Source organism: Sarcophilus harrisii, chromosome 3 (assembly GCF_902635505.1).
Source record: "Sarcophilus harrisii chromosome 3, mSarHar1.11, whole genome shotgun sequence".
NCBI lineage: Eukaryota > Metazoa > Chordata > Mammalia > Dasyuromorphia > Dasyuridae > Sarcophilus > Sarcophilus harrisii.
In genome coordinates this window covers 237,901,027-237,919,367 of record NC_045428.1, presented here as the reverse complement: position 1 = coordinate 237,919,367, position 18,341 = coordinate 237,901,027, and the positions used below count along the sequence as shown (strand labels likewise).

Below are 18,341 nucleotides of genomic sequence, written 5' to 3'. Positions count from 1 at the left end.
TATAATTGGAAGACCTGATTTCAAAAGTCTGCCACAGATCTTTATTAGCTTTGGGATCCTGAGCAAGTCGCTTAGTTTCTCTCAGCCTCAATTTTCTTATCTGTAAATTGGGAATAATAACAGCATCTATATAAAATACTTTTCAAACCTTAAAAACTATAGCAATAGTTTAAAATCTATATCATTTCCTTTCTTCTAAATGGTTTAATTCTCCCGAGAGGATTCAGAAACTCATGGTCTTTCCCCTTCCAGTTTGGGATCCATTTTTCGTGGGGTCCACTAAATTTCTGTCAAAGCAAAGTGAAGTTTTTCACTGAAGTTTTATTTCTTTGTTTTACTCTCATTCAGTTCTCTGATTTTCAGAACCATCTTGGAATCTCATTCCTTTGGTACCTCTTCTCTATTATCTAAAAAAAATATGCTTCACTGTTCATAGAGTTGACAATTAGAAGCTAGGGAGTAAAGGCAAAAGGGGGAGGAACCATTTGCCATGCATCATGTGGAAAAACTGCTAAGATAGAAAAGATATTTCCTTTGCCTTTAAAAATAAAAGAATAATTTTGCTCTTCTGCGCTCCCCCTCCCCCAGCCGTAGTAGGAAAAGGAAGAAAGTATGAAAACAAAGAGTATTTCGAAATTACGAAAAACAAGTATATTTAAAGAGTTAAGTCTTCACCACCCTGCCCTCTGAAAAGAAAGGAAATTGCAGACACCGTGAACTAAATGACAGATTGTACGGAATAATGAAAGGCTTATTTGAGAAAAGGAGGAACCTAAGTTCCCACACAAAGGGACAGAGTTCCCAGACTCTTCAGCTGCCTGGCAAATGTGGCATGTACTGCCTTGAGCCGGTGGGAAGGGAGCTGCGGTCAGAGGTGGAATATACTCTGTACAGCCAATTAATGTGCCAGGAAACCCCTTGTAAAAATCCCAAACAAGTAATTTGACTGAGAGTGTGGCTTGAGGGGAAAGAGAAGGAAAGGGAAGTGGGGAATGGAGAAAGTAAAAAGGAGGGGAGGGAGAAAGGAATTTTACGTGTTAAATAGAAAAAAAAAAAAAACTCCAATCCTTTGTGCGGATTTTACAATTCTACTCAAGCAGGAGATCAAAAGGGTTACTGGACGCACAGACAAAAAGTTCTGCAGCAGCAATCGCCTACAAAAGGGTGGAGGGAGGGAAAGAAGGAAGAAGGAGGAGAGAGGAAAAGCTCAACTTAAAAACATACTAATAACTATCTCAAGCATTCACCAAAACATCCCTGCAGGAGATGAGGTAAGCAAAGACCAAGCCATCCCGATTGGTTGCGAAATATAAAATAATCCTGGGAACACTATGATTGAAAGGAAATTTAGTTTTTCTTACCAAAATATTTTCATTTGCTCCCTCCCTTCTCTATCTCTCCACCCCTCGTCTTTCCTCTTTCTTTCCTCTCCTTTTCTCTCCCCTTGCTCATTCTCCAATCGTCACTCTTCACCCCACCCATCCTGTTCTCTTTTTCCCCTCCTCTCTATCTGATTAAATGAGATGGGAGTGTGGGAGTGGTGGTTTTGAAGCTCTCCCTTTAAGAGGCAGCCTGCAGTGACGAATTCTTGAAATTGCCCTTGCAGGATGGCATTCCACTATAAATTCATTGTTCGACCTCCTCTCATCTTCACATTTCTCTCTTCTCTCCTTGCTTGTATCGACCAACTGGGGATAACAACAAAAATGAAAATACAGAGCCACGGGGGATAAAGTGAGGACATCTTGCCATCTCACCAAAAGCGATCTGGGTTTTCCTCAATCACCTCAGGTTCTCAAGAGACCAAATGGATCCAACAAATTAAAAAGAACTGCTGGAGCTTAGTTCAGAAAGTGATCATTCTTGTCATCGATGATCCAGATCGGAAAAGAGATAGGAGGAGAGAGGAAAGGCTGAAAAGTTGTCTTTAGTCTGAATCTTATTTCTTGCTGTGCAGCTGTTTGCTATGTATGGCTTTGGGATTTTATGCTTTCTCTACTTTTTGTACTTATGCTGATTCTCCTCTTCCACCTTTTCCTTAGCCAGAATCCAAACTATTTTTTTTTAAGAAAGCGGCAAAGAAAAGTTGCACATTAGGACCTTAGCTTTGGCCATCCTTACGCTTTGTTGACAGCACTTTCTGCTTCCCTCCTTACACTTCATTCAATATTACAGACAACACATACGCACACATACATATGTATATGTTAAATATACATGTATGTATGTATAGAAAGATGTAGATATAATATATGTGTATAGATGTTTATTTTAATCCATGGTAATTTGCATTACTGCTTATTTTAAAAACCAAAAATCTTCCTCTCCTTCCAATTGTTTTTCTCCCTTCTTCATCAATTCCGACTCTCTGAGAGAGCAATATGGTCTTGAAGTTGGTTTCTTTGCTCCTGTTGGCTTTCGAATTTCACTTTGCTTCTGCTGGAGTCTGGGCTCCGCCAGCACCCAAACACAGTCAAATCCATCAACTTTCACCAATTGCAGTAGAGACGGCAGAAGCTCATCTTCATTACCAACAGCAGAAGGAGTTGCTGCAGGAGCAAGAACAGCAAAAGTCCCTTCAGCAGTCCCCCTACATTCCCCCTATCAACCGCAAGACTAGAGGTCTAGTGCAAAACATTGACCAACTTTACTCTGGAGGAGGTAAAGTGGGATACCTCTTATATGTAGAGGGCAAAAAATTTCTCTTAGATTTGGAGCAAGATGGACCAGTGGGCTTCCCGGAGTTTTTGTATCCTGATTCTGACCAAAGCAGTCATCAGGGGACATTGCCTCCATCTCAGCGCTACCGGGATCATTGCTTCTACCGAGGCACTGTGGACGGGAGTTCTAGCTCCCTGGCCCTCTTTAACCTCTGTGGGGGGATGAAGGGCGTCTTCGCTGTTAAACATACTCGTTATACCATAAAGCCGTTGTTCTTGGGGAAGAGGGAGGCTGAAGAGGGGAGGCTGTTTGGGGACCGCTCTCTTCGCTTGCTGCACGTTTTCGTCAGAGAGCGCTTCAGTTTCAAAACACTGAAGGTTCGCAGCAGTTGCGAGACCCCTAGCTCTCCCAGGACAGGACATAGACAACCAGAAGCACTCCATACACGGGATAATCTAACATCCCAGATCATGCCTTCTCAGCAGTCCTTTGCAGCATCAGCTTCCGAACCACAGAAGGGCTGGCGACGTCAGCGGCGCTCCATCTCCAGGGCCAGGCAGGTGGAGCTGCTGCTTGTGGCGGATGTATCTATGGCCAAGAAGTATGGCCGGGACTTGCAGCATTACCTGTTGACTTTGGCTTCCATCGCTTCCCGGCTTTACAGTCACCCAAGCATTGAGAACCACATCCGCCTAGTGGTGGTGAAGGTAGTGGTGCTGGATGACAAGGAGAAAGGGTTGGAGATAAACAAGAACGCGGCTACTACCCTCAAGAACTTTTGCAAGTGGCAACACCAACACAACCAATTGGGAGATGATCATGAGGAGCATTATGATGCAGCTATTCTCTTCACCCGGGAGGTAAGTTTGAAGTCAAACCAGGTCACCATCAAAAAGATGATTATCTTCTGAGCATCTATATAGTAGTCTATCTGTGGTGTGATTTACACTTGGGAAAGTTTGGGAAGCTCTAGAGAGACTGAGGTAGCTTACTGACTTTCTTCCCCCCCATCAAAAAAGCCAACTTGTTTTGAGACTTCATGGAATTTAATCTTATTTCATTAATGCATCAGATTTACAGCTGGAAACAAATAAATACTGACCTTGGATTAGGTACTAGACTTTGAAAATTTTGACTTTAAATAGCTGAGAAGGTGGGATTTACATTGGTAAAGATAATTTTCACATGCAAGGAGTTCCCAGTACCAATGAGATCACTCATCTAATTAGTCTGATGCAATTATTAACTTGTGATCTCTTTCACACACTTTCTGGCCTGGGACCATCTGAGGAAATCTCAGGTATTCTAACATTTAGGGATAGATAGAGCTAATTGCTAATATAAATAATAGCTAGATCTATTAGAGGCTCTATGCTATGTATATGCAAGTATTTAGTTTGAATGGAAAGATAAAAACATTTTAATTTTAAAATCTTTCTGCCAAGAAACCGAGGGCAACTACTTGCCCATATGATTGCATTAGCTCCATAATTTATATTTCTTAAGCTTTCATTTCTCTCCACTCTTTTGCTTAACATCTGTCTATCAAATAACATCTTATTTACTTATGTAAATAAGTATTAAGAAAGGAAGCTGACCTCAAGAAGCTCCCATTCTCATGAAGGAGAGTACCAAAAAATGACAAGGTGCTTACAGATATAAGCATAATAGATAGATATAAGCACATTCCATAAAGGGAAAGGATCTAATAGTTAGGGGGAGGAAGGACTCAGAAAGGAAAACTAAGAGACAGAGAAGTGAGAATGGAGAGCATTCCCAGATCAGGGGATACCTTTTGCTTTTTTGGAGAGGCAGCAGATTATAATTTGTAGAAATCTGGCTTCAGAGTTTTAAAGACCTAGATCAAGGCCTAACTGAACAAATATTCGGCTATGACTCTGGGAAAGTTATTTAATCTTTCTGTATCCCAGGCAGTTCCCTATAAATTGCATGAATTACTGCTCCAAATTGGTAAAAATATCCTTACTCTGAGTTCCCTACACTGAGGAAATATAACAGGTCTGGACCAAAAATAAAACAAAACAAACAAAACTGTTTTCTTCCCTACTATCCTTTGTATACCTAATGGTGAAGAAGTTTCAGTTCAGTGCTGGCAGTCCAGAGATTTGGTTTTTAATTCAGATCCTGAATCTAATGAGCATACATCTAACAACCTTGGACCTTTGCTTTTCTTATGTGTGGAATGATGGAATTGGTCTAGAGGGACTGAATTCCTATTCAAATTTTACCTTATATGATTCTATAGTGACATGTGTCCAGTTCTATATAAATAGTTACATATTTATATAAATACTCTTAAACATACTGGAGAATCCTACATATGGTACCATTTATGCAGCTGTCGTCTCAGCTAAATATTTCCTGATAATAAGCCCTTCTCTTATTCAGTTAATACTTGTTTAATAAGACAAATAAATATAAGAGAATTGAGATGATTGAAGAATCATTTAATAGATATTAAAAGCCAGTGAAGAAATAAATATTCTGGGTATTCTAGTGTTGTTTAAAAAACAATTTAATCATATATCTATGTAATTTGTGTTTGACCTCCTTTTAAAAAATACAGCTTATTTATATAGTTTTTGATGTAGTAAGAGAGTGTTTTAGAAATTCCAATGCTGAATGGAATTAAACTATATATCCCATTTCATTTCAGAGTATCTTCTGTATTGAAGAATTATTTGACAAAAGTGTGTAATGAAATGTTCTTGATAAGAGAACTTTCTAGTGTCAATGTGGTGGAGTAATTGGAAGGCTGGACTTGGAATTAGAAAAACTTGTATTCAAATCCTCCTTCAGATGCCTCCTAGTTAAGCAAGCCTTAATTTCTAGAAAATTTTCTCATTTCTAAAATGATGATGGTGGCCTTAGTAACCTCTGAATTCTAATCCTGACTTTCTTCACTAGCTGTTTTACTTTGATTATGCTACTTCATATCTCTGAGCCTAGATTTTCTCATCTTTGAAGAAGATATTTGGACTAATTCTTTAAAACCATCTTGCTCTCATAGTCCTTTAATTCTACAGCAAGAAAATGGGCTTTGGTTTTATTGGGTTAGAGGGAAAACAGCATATAAACATTTAAATGATATCAGAACTCTTCACTGGAAGAAAAACAATACAAAACTTTTTAATTAATTCACAATTTGCTAGAGATTCAGGTTTTACATATATAAATTGATATTGTTGATATTTGATCTCAGATGAGAAGTGAGAATTGACTTATAAACCCATTCTCTAAATGTCTGAGAAAAATGTCTGAAATGAGTTTTTGTTTGTTATTATTTAAAAAAATAAAAAATAACATGTAAGGCACAGAAAAGAGAAAACTAAGTCATTTAGGAGGAAACTAAATGAAGTATTTCAGGACATTCAGAATCAGATAATTATTCCTCCCACATTCTCACTCCTCTGTCTTTATTTCTCACTTTCTTCTACTCTTTTCCATTCTTTCTCCTTATTCAGAAGACACTTCTGGTTTGAAAAGAAACGGCTGATAAATTTGCAGTGAGGGATCACTGGTTGTTCAAGGGCTAAGCATAAATGCAAATTAAATGTAAACAAAGAGACAGGTGTTAAAGACAGCAATTTTAGATGAGAATGGACAACATATTTCTTTGTACACAATGAAAAATCTTTCCTTTAGTGAGACAATCCTCTGGAATTTCATCTTGAAGGATATTAGTTTATGTAACCCTGCCACAGTAGTTCTGTGGCTATCTTTTTGAAATAAAATATTTTGTCTTTTTCTAACATGGGGTTCAAGTTTAGGGAGAATTTTTCACTCTTCTGGCATTTTTTAAAACAATTTATAACTTCTCATGAATTCTTTCTTTGCTATATTTTAAGAAGCTACACTAAAGCTATCTAAGTCAGTTCTGTTGCTAAACTACTAAAGGCAATTGATTTTTATTTTGAGTTTCCTTTTGATTCTCAAATTCAAATGTAACTTCCTTATTAACATTTTTAAGAAAAAATTATTTAAGCTTTGAAATTTTTGTTTGTTCTTTTAAAAACTATCATTATGCTAACTGAAAATGAGTAGACTGATACACATTTTTTACTCTTTTTGACTCTAATTGACTCTATATGCTGTTTTATTTTATTTTTTGAAACAGTGAAAGCACATTTTAAAAGATGAAAGCATGAAAATATAATAATTTTTTAGGATTCTTGACATTTTCAATTTGACTTTAATAATTACTGAAACAATATACTGTATTTATCCACAAGAGAAAATTTATATCAGTCCTTACTAAGCAAAAGCATACTTTTAGGAGGAAATTGGTTTTCTGGAATTTATTTACTATGTAATATGGCAAAAAAATTCAAAAACCACATGTACTTATTTGAAAACCACATTCAAACTACTGATGAGTTCAGTTTGTATATGGTTTAATTTTAGTTAAGAATTGAGAAAAATATCCAAAGCATTACTAAAGCTTCATTTAGGGGAGGGGGTGTGTGAGAGAATGTAAAGTGTAAGAAGATTGGCAAGCTGTGTGCGTGTGTGGGGGCAAGTTATAAGCAACTTTTAATGTCAAAGGATTTTATACCTTGAAAATAATAGGAAGTCACTGTAGTTTATGGGGAAGGTTGACATGGTAAGACTTACTTCAGGAAAATCACTTTGTCAGCTCAATAGAGGATGGGCTGTTGTGTGGAGAGACTTGTGATAGACTATTGTGACCAGCAAACTATTGTAGCTGTCCAAGTGTAAGTTGCTGAAAGCTTACACCCAGATGGTGATTGTATCAGAGGGGGAAAGACTGTGCATTAGAGAGATGTTGCAAAGGGAAAATCAATAGATCTTTGTGACAAATTAGATGGTGAGCTGTCAGAAGAGTCCAGGATGACATCTAGATTGAGAGCCTGGGTACTGGAAGGATGGTGGTGTCTTCAGCAATTAGGGGAAAGTTTGGAAGTGGGAAGGGTTTGGAGAAAGGAAAATGAGTTCAGTTTTGGAAATAGTGAGCTGAAGGTGTTTACTTGACATCGAGATGGAGATGTATAGTAGATAGTTGAAGCTGCAAGAATGGCGTTTAACAGAAAAGTTCAGACTTTATGATCAGATTTGAAAATCATCAGCATGAAGATGTTATTTGAATCTTTGGGAACTAATGAAATCACCAGGAAGAGAAATCTAGGACAGAGTTCTGTGGGACATGCATTAGTTAGCAGGCATAACATGGATGAAGATTCAGCAAAGAATCTTGAGAAGGAGTGAATATATTAGTAAGAAGACCCAAGAGAGAGTAATGTACCAAAAATCTAGAAAGAAGAGAGTATCAAGAAGAAGAAATTGATTGAGAATGCTGAAGGCTGCAGAGAAGTCAAGGAGGATTAGGACCGAGAAAAGGCCACTGGATTTGGAAATCAGATCATTGGAGAGAGTGATTTCCATTAAATGACAAGATTGGAATTATAGAGATGAGGAAAATGAGAGGGAAAATAAATGAAAATATGTTCTATAGTTGATCTTCTCAAAGAATCAAGTCACAAAATGAAGAAGAAATATGGAATGATAGCAGAAACAGAATGACCATATGAGGGATATGATTTTTTGTGGTTTATTTTTTGAAGATGGGAAAGACATGGATATATTTATAGTTAGTAGAGAAGCAGTCAACAGAGACTGATTATAAGTGAGAGAATGGGGGTACTAGAGTGGATGATCTGTGGGAAGGGAAGGAATGGGATGGTATCATTTATGGATGTAGAAGGTTTGCCTTTCCAAGGAGAAGGACCACTTCTTCATGTGAGATAGAGGGGAAGGAGAAAATAGTAGCAGAAAGTCCTGAGCAATATGAAATGAGGAGGGGAGAAGAGAGAACCCTCAATGAATGGCATCAAATTTTTAAAAAGTAAAATACAAGGTAAATGTCTTATTCAAAGGGGAGAGAGGGGAGAGCAATGGGATGTTTGAAAAAGGTTGTCTAGCAGTTAAGTACATAGTTTGATGGGTCGTAAATACTGCTTTGTAGAGGTTCTCTTAAGTTATTGCACTGAGGTCAGTTCAAGGACTTAGGGCTAATTACTGATTGGACAATACTCTATGGGCATATGCTTGGGAAATGATCCTTCCCACTATCCTGTGCTGGCTCAATGATTGGTGTATACAGAAGATTGTAGGAGGGATTAGGGGGTGGAGTAAGACTAGCCAGAGTCACTTTGGCTGTAGACGAGGGAGAGGGTGGTTGCAGAGATTCTGCTTCCATCTTGTTCAATCCTGTATCTGAGGACCAAGAATAAAGACTAAGGACTTTTGCTTATCCTGACTCTGGCTGATTCTGGGGTGTCCTGGGTGCTAACGCGGTCATCACACTACTTGAATTTTATAATTTCAGATTTCTTTTAAATGATTGTTTTTCCAGCATGAAACAAAATTTGAGGTTATATTTTCTATGCTTGTTTATTTGCTGGAATGACTATGGATTTTCTGTCATTATGTTAAACAAGAATGAAGATTAGCAATTAATCTATTAAACTAGCACATTGTATTACTCTGAATGTATTAGTACTTCTGTTAAAGTACTAAGTATCTACATTAAAATACATACCATTTTCTGAAATAAAGAATATTTTCTTTCTCAAATAGTATATTTTGCCAAAATACATATCACTTTTGCCCTAAAATAACAGAAACATGATTTCTTTAAAATCAAATTTTGCCTTCCAGAATCATTTCTTTGTTCTTGGTTTCCACCCCCATAGTATGTCATCCATTGTTCTTTAGAAGCAAAATATCTATTTACAAAACAGAAAATTATTTGTCTTTTTTCACCGTACAAATTCTAATGGATATTTTATCAAAAACTATTTGTATACTATAGATATTGTAAACCAAGCCTCTTAAGTAAGAGGTTAAGTAGGATAAAAAATTAATTTACATTCATTAATTATCATTCACTAAGTTTTTGTGTTCAAAGATCATCTGGGTCTAAAGTGAACCTTATCATGTGGTTACAGCCTTCATTTTGATCCCCAATTCAAAAACACACACACACACACACACAAATTGTAAACATATTAACTAATCATAGTTCAGAGTTTAAGACTGAACTGTTAACATTTTATGAAACAATATAATTCCCCAAAGAAAAGAATTTTTAATATACATTTTTCTTTCATTTCACTATTAAATTTTCCTAACAGTTACATTTTTTCTTCATCCAATTTTCTTCTCCAGAGTATTTTATAATTTCAATGTGGTTTTCTTTATCCATATTTTAAAGATAACTATTAATTTTACCTAAAATTTTTCTGATGAATTCTTTTGTTGTACTACTGGTCTAAAAATTCAGATGGCAGCTCCAGTATTATTTTGGCAAATAGAATAAATATTGTGATCTTTTTATGATACTTAACACTATGCTAGATAATTTTAATTGGATTAAACTACATCCAATAGAATCAGAATTTGAGGACTATTTTTAAAAAAATTATTTAAACTTTATTGAGGAGTCCAGATCTGTTATTTCATTAGTATTCCAAAAGTCTCCATATGGAACCCTTCCATTGATGCAGATTGCTTGCTTGTTTGTAAACCTAGAACTTTAAAGAGCTGTCTGAAGCACTGAGAAGTTAAGTAATGTGCCTATAATCACACAAATGGTATGCTAAAAATCAAGATTTGAATACAGGTCTTCTGACTCTATCCTCTGTCCTCTTATGTAAATCTTATAATAAACAATACACCACACTAAAAAGTCAATCTTAGAATAAAAATCCTGGTGAAGTAGGAAGTTTATGGAGAATGTTGTATAAGGATTAGAAAAATTCATCTCTATCCCTAATAATGCTATGAAGATGAACCAGAGAAAAATTGGTTTGTGAGCACAAATCATAGCAGGTCTCAACTCAGTCTGTAGATAGGATATGTGTCAGGAATAAGATGTCAACACATCTTCTGTATTAGTGGTTATTGTCAGTAATATTATTATTTTTTCCTGAAGCTTTTGGGATTAAGTGACTTGCCTAGGGTCACACAGCTAGGAAGTATTAAATGTTTGAGGTCAGATTTGAACTCAGATCCTCCAGACTTCAGGGCTAGAGCTCTATCCATTGAACCACTGTCAGTGATATTATTAATGAAATATAACAAGACAGAAGGGATAACAAACTGGACAGGGAATTCAAAAATTCCAATACTTGGTTTTGGACCTGTGGGAAAAAATCATTTAACTTTCAGAGTTTCCAGGAAACTCTTTAACACAAGCCTGCAATTCTATATATTTCTAAATTGTTTATGAATAGTTAACATTTTATTTTTATGAAGCTTTGCAAGTTATACTTTAAAAAAAATAAAAGCAAGAAGGAAAATAGAATAACCATACTATTTTTAATTTTGTCAATTTGACTTTCATTTTGACTATTCATCTGCATGTAGAAATATTTTATACTATAACTTTATTCTTTGATTATAAATTGAAAAACAATTGTGTATCTTCATTGATGGAGGGAGTCTTATCATCTGGATTTCCCTATACTGATGAAACCTCAGATTCATAAGTAATGATAACAATAATTATATAATACATTTATTTGGCACATTAAAGCTTATAAAACATTAAATATCTTTATTAGATAGGTAGATCTGATGATATCTTTTTCATGTCTAAAAGGATTGTGCTATATAATTCTGGTCTAAATGAACTCTGTATTGAATAAGGCCTTCATAAGATTGGAATTTTTCCTACACACATGGTTTGGTTTCAACATGTTATAAAACAAGGATGATCGCCAGTTTAAACACTGGTAATTTGCAATGTTGTGACTAATTGCTAATCAGTTGTTTAAATAATTAAGAATATTTTGGTACCTTTAAAATTGATTTATTTTTATTGTCATAACTTTAATACAAGAATTGCTGACCTTAACTAGTTATCCTTCATCACCAACATGTAAGATTAAATTATTTTGTAGGGTAATGTCAAACATTCTAAAATAATGAGCTGTTATTAAATTTTAGGGAGTGCTGCAGAACAACTATATCTTCATGATTGATTGCTTGGTGATTTTAGTGTAAGGAAATGATCCTTCATTTATTTGGGCCAAGTACTTAACATTCCAGAGAAACAATTGCTAAATTGTCTGACTTTGAGTATTGATATGGCAGTTTACATGTGATGAGTTGTAGAACTTTGAAGTGAATGGAGCATGCAGTTTTCATAAATGATTTGTGTATGAAATATTAGAGAACTTTTAGGTTAATAACTGGAGAAATATGGACATAAATATTTCTATGATTATGGGACAAATATATTTTATCTGATTAAAAACAGACTCTAAGAATTTAGTTATTAAGTTAAAGTGAAGTTGCAGAGAAGATCCAGCTGCAGATTGCAGGAGGTGAAAGGACAGATTTAAGAACTTTGTGCTAAATGAGAATGTAACTTTTTCTCTGGCCTGTCATTTGTTGGGCAGTTTGGTCAGTGAGAGGCTAGAGGGTTTTCTACTTCAACGTGAAGAAAGAATAGAGAAAAATGTTCTTTGCTCTCTATTTTGACTTGTTGCTGAGAAGACAAAGATGGAGAAGAGAACAAGAACAACTCACAAGGGACCCAGAGAGAGTAATAGCTACATGGCTACCCCTACTGGAAATCCCTTTGACATCTATCTGTATTGGGTGTAAGTCAGGTGAGTGAATAACCCACAAGAGAGAACCCAAGAAGAGAGTGAATCTGGAAATATTTGGAGGAAAAGTCTATACTATGTCCAATATATAAATATGTATAAATATCTGTATATATATATATATGTATATATATTAGTCAAAAGCACAAAAAAGTTAAAGCTGTAGGGAACCTTATGCATAATGTAATCTAGTATTATTTTATATATGAAAAAAGTAAAAGTAAGAAAGATAAAATGTCTTGTTTAAAGTCACACACCCAATTAGTGGCAGAATTGACCAGAACATAGACTTTCTGATTTCCAAACTAATGCATTCTATGTCCACTATACAATATTGCCTCATTATTATTTCATAATACCATATTAATCCAATTCAGTTCAACCAACATTTATTAAGCAACTACTGTGGATAAAGCACTGGACTCAGTATTGAGAGAATACAAAGGTAAGAAAGCAGAGTTCCTGCCTTCAAATAGCTTATAATTTTGTCAAGGAGAGAGAGAATATAACTTTGAATTCCAAAAACATGTCTGAGGACTTCAAAAAGTTTGAAATTTTGAAGTTGTTCTGAGCTAGATTTGACTCAGACCAGACCCCTAGTCTTTTATGTTAAATATTAAGTGCCTATTATGTTTCAGGTATAGTATTATGAGTTCTCCATAAATTGCAATCATTTGCTTTTATTTTAAAATTTCCCAGGTTTTAAATTTTTAGAAGGAGGCTCCCTCTTAGTGTGAGTAGTTTCCATTATTTACAATATTTTCCATATTGATATCAGTTTAATAAAAGCATATGGTAATATTTAAGCAATGTTATGTTTATAATGTAATTCCTGAATATTCTACAAATCACTAAAAATACTACTGTATAATTTAGTACCTTAGTTTATAGTACTGGAAAGGATCTTAAATGTCACCTAATTCAATTCCCATTTTTATCCCTTTAAGAAACTGAGAAAAAGGAATTAATCACTTGACCAAAGGCGACCCAGTATGAGAATCAAGTAATCTTCTGATTTCAAAGCCTGTTTGTTTCTGTTTCTACTACCACTTTAAAATGCTAGAACTATTAAAAGAGATTCTTCTCAAAATAAAAATATGGCAATTAAAAATAGATTATTTAAAAATCATCACTTTAGTATGATTGTGATTTAGAACTTTATATATGTACAAACTGAGTTTTGACTGCTACTGCTAATTCCTAACATTTCCTTTTCTTTAAGATTCCCATTTTAGTACTTTTACTTCTGTTCTCCCTCCCCCCATTTGGAGACAAGATTTTTCTAACTGATGTTTTGACTGAATGAAAGAGCATATTATTTATTTACAAACATCACCCAATTAATGGTTCCTTATGAAATTGCAACTTCCTTTTACAAATGGTCATTCATTGAACTGTTTATTGATGCACATGTAGAATAAATAAGGTTGGATTTTTTTCTAACCTCCTAGGATATTTACATTCTAAGATATATTGTAGTTTATACCTGTAGTGATAAATCCTTTGAAAAATTGATTAGATTGAATATAAAGTTGAATGTAGGGGCCATTCCAAAATGATTTTAATTAAAGCATGCATTATGTCTTTACTGATGTTATTATTGTAAAATAGAAAGTACAACTTAAGGTATTTCCTTATTTATTTATTTTGATTAATTTATTTTATTTTTTCTGGTTACACATGAAAATACTTTTTTGGTTATACATGTACATTCATTTTTTTTTCATTTTCCATATGAATCATGTTGAGAGAAAAAAATAAGAACAAAAGGGAAAACAATGAGAAAAAAAGATGAAAATAATGGCATTTTCCATCCAAAGTTTATTAGGATTGTCTTGAATCACTGACCCATGGAGAAGAACCAAGTCTGTCATAGTTGAAAATCACCCAATTCTACTTTTGGTGTGTACAATGTTTTCTTGGTTCTGCTTGTTTCACTAAGTTTCAGTTCATATAAATCTTTCCAGAGCTTTCTAAACTCATCCTGTTCATCATTTTTATAGAACAATAATATTCCATTATTTTCATATAGCATAACTCATTTAGTTTTTCAATGGGCATTATTCATTTTCCAATTCTTAACATAATTTAAAAAATATAATTGAGCCTCATTATATAACTTCTGTGCTTCAGTAGCCCAGAATAGTTTTGAAATCATGATAGTCCTAGACTCTCCTTGGAAAACTGCCATGAAGGAACAGGTGACATTTACATTTTTCCATTTATGCTGTTCGGGAGACTAAGTAACTATACATAGTGGCTTTTCCTGCATGTAAATTGATTTTAATGATTACTTTTTTTTTCTTCTCTTCAGGATTTATGTGGGCATCATTCATGTGATACTCTTGGAATGGCAGATGTTGGAACCATATGCTCTCCTGAACGCAGCTGTGCAGTGATTGAGGATGATGGCCTCCATGCAGCTTTTACAGTTGCTCATGAAATTGGTATGCATTGCCTTTTAAGATCATTTGCCAAATCAAACACTTGCAACAGCTGCATTAGAAACCAAAAACACTTTATAATTAATTCCAGATTTTCCCTGGTTCAGTTATCCACTTGCAGATTATAGCTATGTGTATGTGTTATCTTTCTGATAAGGGAGCAGAAGAGAGGGGAAGGCAGACAATAGATGTTTATTTTTTTAAAAATATCATTTTAAATAAGTAGTCAAAGGGAGAAGTCAGTTGTTCTAATTTTATAGCATCAAAATGTACTACTTCAGATGAAATTTAGAAGTTTACTATAACATATTTCCATGTATACATTTTGTTAATGATTTCATCAAAACTCATATTGAACCACTTCTTCATATAATCAGAAATGGCAGCAAAACCTTTGTCATAGATAATGATCATTATCTATTATATTGCTGAAGTTAAAAACTTGTCATGCCTTATTTCTTTATAAAAGAAGTGAGTGAAATTAAACAATTTAAACAAAATTTGATTTCAAATATCACTTGCTTGATTATTTGCTATTATGCAGAAACAACTTTCGAAAAATGTATGACAAGAATATTTTTTTACTGAAGACACAATGCATAAGGCAATAAAATAAACCCCTATTCATGAATACTACTACCGATTTATTTGTTTTCATAAGCTACTAATGATAATGAACATTTGAGTTTAGCTGATGACTGGAATACTGAAAGCTTCAGACACTTTGTCTTTTTCTTTGTCGTCATGAGGGGAAAATTATTAATGTTGTTTGTGTTTTCCTTTTTTTCTTTTTTCCACTGTATATATCAAAATTTTAAAATGAAAAGTTAATCATAAAATCCCACACTTAGAAATGAAACTAGTGACTGGTTATAAATTTTTTTTCTTATTTATAGTCTCAAAAATATGATTTTCTGGAGTCCCCTTATTAATGATGAAATTTTTCTGTTTAGATTGTTTATACAATTATAACATGTCATGATGTGTGGTTCAAGGACTGCAAAAACCCATTCTTTGTCAATTTGCTATCCTGTTTCTCCAACAGCTTTTATTGAAAAGTTACTTTCCCAAGATTTTTTGTTCTTGAGTTTATAATTTTAGACTGCACATCATTTACACTTTTCCTCATAGGTCTTGTTTATCTAATCTCTTCCATTGACTAACTTTTCTATTTCTTTTTTTTTAAATTAAATTAATTTAGTATTCCCAGTTACATTTAAAATAATTTTTAACATTCATTTTTAAAATTTTGAGTTCTAAATTCTCTCCTTTCCTTCTTCCCCACCAAATATTTTCATAATAGTCATGTGAAAGAAAACATAGAGAAAAAAATTATCAAGAAAAAAATTTTTAAAGGATGTTTTAATCTGTATTCAGATACCATCAGTTTTTCTCTGGGAATGGAGAGCATTGTTCATGCTAAGTCCTTTAGATTGTTTCAGATCATTGTATTGATGAGAATAGCTAAGTCATGTACAACTGATCATCTTACAATATTGTTGTAACTTTGTACACAGTATATCTCACTTTACTTCAGCTCATGCTAAATCTTTTCCAGATTTTTCTGAGAGTATACTGCACATCATTTCTTATAGCACAATAATATTCGATCATAATCACATACCATAACTTGCCCAGCTATTCTGCAATTAATGAATCTCCCCTTAATTTCTAATTCTTTGCTACCAGAAAAAAGTTGCCGTAAATCTTTTTGTACATATAGATCTTTTTTCTGTTTTGAAATCTCTTTTGTGATACAGACCTAGTAGTGGTATTACTAGATGAAATGGCATGCATGGTTTTGTAGTACTTTGGGCATAGTTCCAAATTGCTCTAAAATTGCATCAATTGTATCAATTCACAACTCCACCAATAGTGCATTAATGTTTCATTTTCCCCACAACCCCTCCATCATTTGTTACTTTCCTTTTCTGTCCTATCAGCTAATCTAATATGTATAAAGTAGTACCTCAGAATTGTCTTAATTTTCACTTCAATTAACAGTGGATTTAAGGCATTTTTTAAAAATATGGCTATAGATAGCTTTAATTATTTAATCTGAAAACTTCATATCTTTTGATCATTTATGAAGGGGAGAATGACCCATTTTTGTAAATCTAACTCAGTTCTCTATATACATGGGAAATGAGGTATTTACCAGAAAAACCAGCAGTAAATGAGACCTTTATCAGAGAAACTCAATTTTTTCCCCAGTTACTGTATTTTCCTCTATCATATTCCTCTTCTACCTCATTGATTATATTCTTTCTCTCCTTTTGCACTGTCCCTCTTCAAAACTATTTTGCTTCTGAGCACCTCCTCTCCAATTCTGTCTTCTCTTCTATCACCTCCCCTTCCCTTTTCCCTTTATTCTTTTATTTTCCTATAGAACAAGATAGATTTCTATACCCAGTTGACTGTGTATGTTATTATCTCTTTGGACCAATTCCTTTGAGAATAAGGTTTACTAACTCATCCTTACCTTCCTCTTTTCCCCTCCTCTGTAAAAGCCTTTTCATAATTCATTCCATTCCACTTCTTCCTTTCTATTTCTCCAAGTTTATTTCTCTCTCACCTCTTACTTTTTATTATTTTAGACATTTCCCCTTCATAATCAACTCACACCTGTGTTCTCTGCCTATATGTACTTTTCATTGTCCTAATAATGAGAAAATTCTTTATGAGTTACAAGTATCATCCTCCCATATAGGAATGCAAAAGTTTAACATTATTAAATCCCTTTAGTTCCCTTTTCCTGTTTACTTTTTTATACTTCTCTTGGGTCTTATATTTGAAACTCATTTTTTAAAAATTCAGCTTTGGTCTTTTCATCAAGAATGCTTGAAAGTCCTTTGTTTCATTGAATTTCCACTTTTTTCTTTGAAGCATTGTATTCATTTTTTCTGAGTAGGTTATTTTTGGTTGTAATCCTTGTTCCTTGGTACTCCAGAATATTATATTCCAAGCCTTATCTTTTAATGTAGAAGCTGTTAATGCTTGTTTTATTCTGACTGTTGCTCCATGATACTTGAATGATTTCTTTTTGACTGCTTGCAATATTTTCTCCTTGAACTGGAAGTTCTGAAATTTGACTATAATATTCCTAGGAGTTTTTATTTCAGATTTATTTCAGCAGCTGATGGGTGGATTCTTTCAATTTCTATTTTACCTGCTGGTTCTAGAATATCAAGGCAGTTTTCCTTGATAATTTCTTGAAAGATGATGTCTAAGTTCTTTTTTTTAAAATCATGGCTTTCAGGTAGTCCAATAATTTTAAAATTAGCTTTCCTAGATCTATTTTCCAGGTCAGTTTGTTTTTTCAATGAAATATTTCATGTTGTTTTCTAATTTTTTTTGTTTTATTGTTTCATGATTTTTCATAAAGTCATTAGCTTTCCTTTGCTCAATTCTAATTTTTAAGAAATTATTTTCTTCAGTGTGCTTTTTGTATCTCCTTTTCGATTTGGTCAATTCTATTTTTTAAGGTGCTTTTTTTTTCTTCAGTGAATTTTTGTGCCTTTTTAAAAATTTGCTCACTTCTGCTTTTTAAGGTATTCTTCTCCTCATTGGATTTTTATAC

At 33.9% G+C, this 18,341-nt stretch overlaps 1 protein-coding gene across 3 annotated transcripts in view; it reads left to right on the top strand.

Moving 5' to 3' along the window:
* The first annotated feature begins 1,136 nt into the window (after positions 1 to 1,136).
* The window catches only part of ADAMTS5 (ADAM metallopeptidase with thrombospondin type 1 motif 5), a 79,327-nt gene continuing 62,122 nt past the window's right edge, over positions 1,137 to 18,341 (top strand). The window contains exons 1-3 of one of the 3 annotated variants that reach the window (XM_031959245.1): positions 1,137 to 1,271; positions 1,607 to 3,521; positions 14,632 to 14,764. In XM_031959245.1, coding sequence (XP_031815105.1) covers positions 2,382 to 3,521; positions 14,632 to 14,764 — 1,273 coding nt within the window. In that variant the 5' untranslated portion in view covers positions 1,137 to 1,271; positions 1,607 to 2,381. Of the gene's footprint in view, positions 1,272 to 1,513; positions 3,522 to 14,631; positions 14,765 to 18,341 lie in introns of those variants that run through there. The other 2 variants (XM_031959246.1, XM_003763373.3) reach the window with 2 other exon arrangements.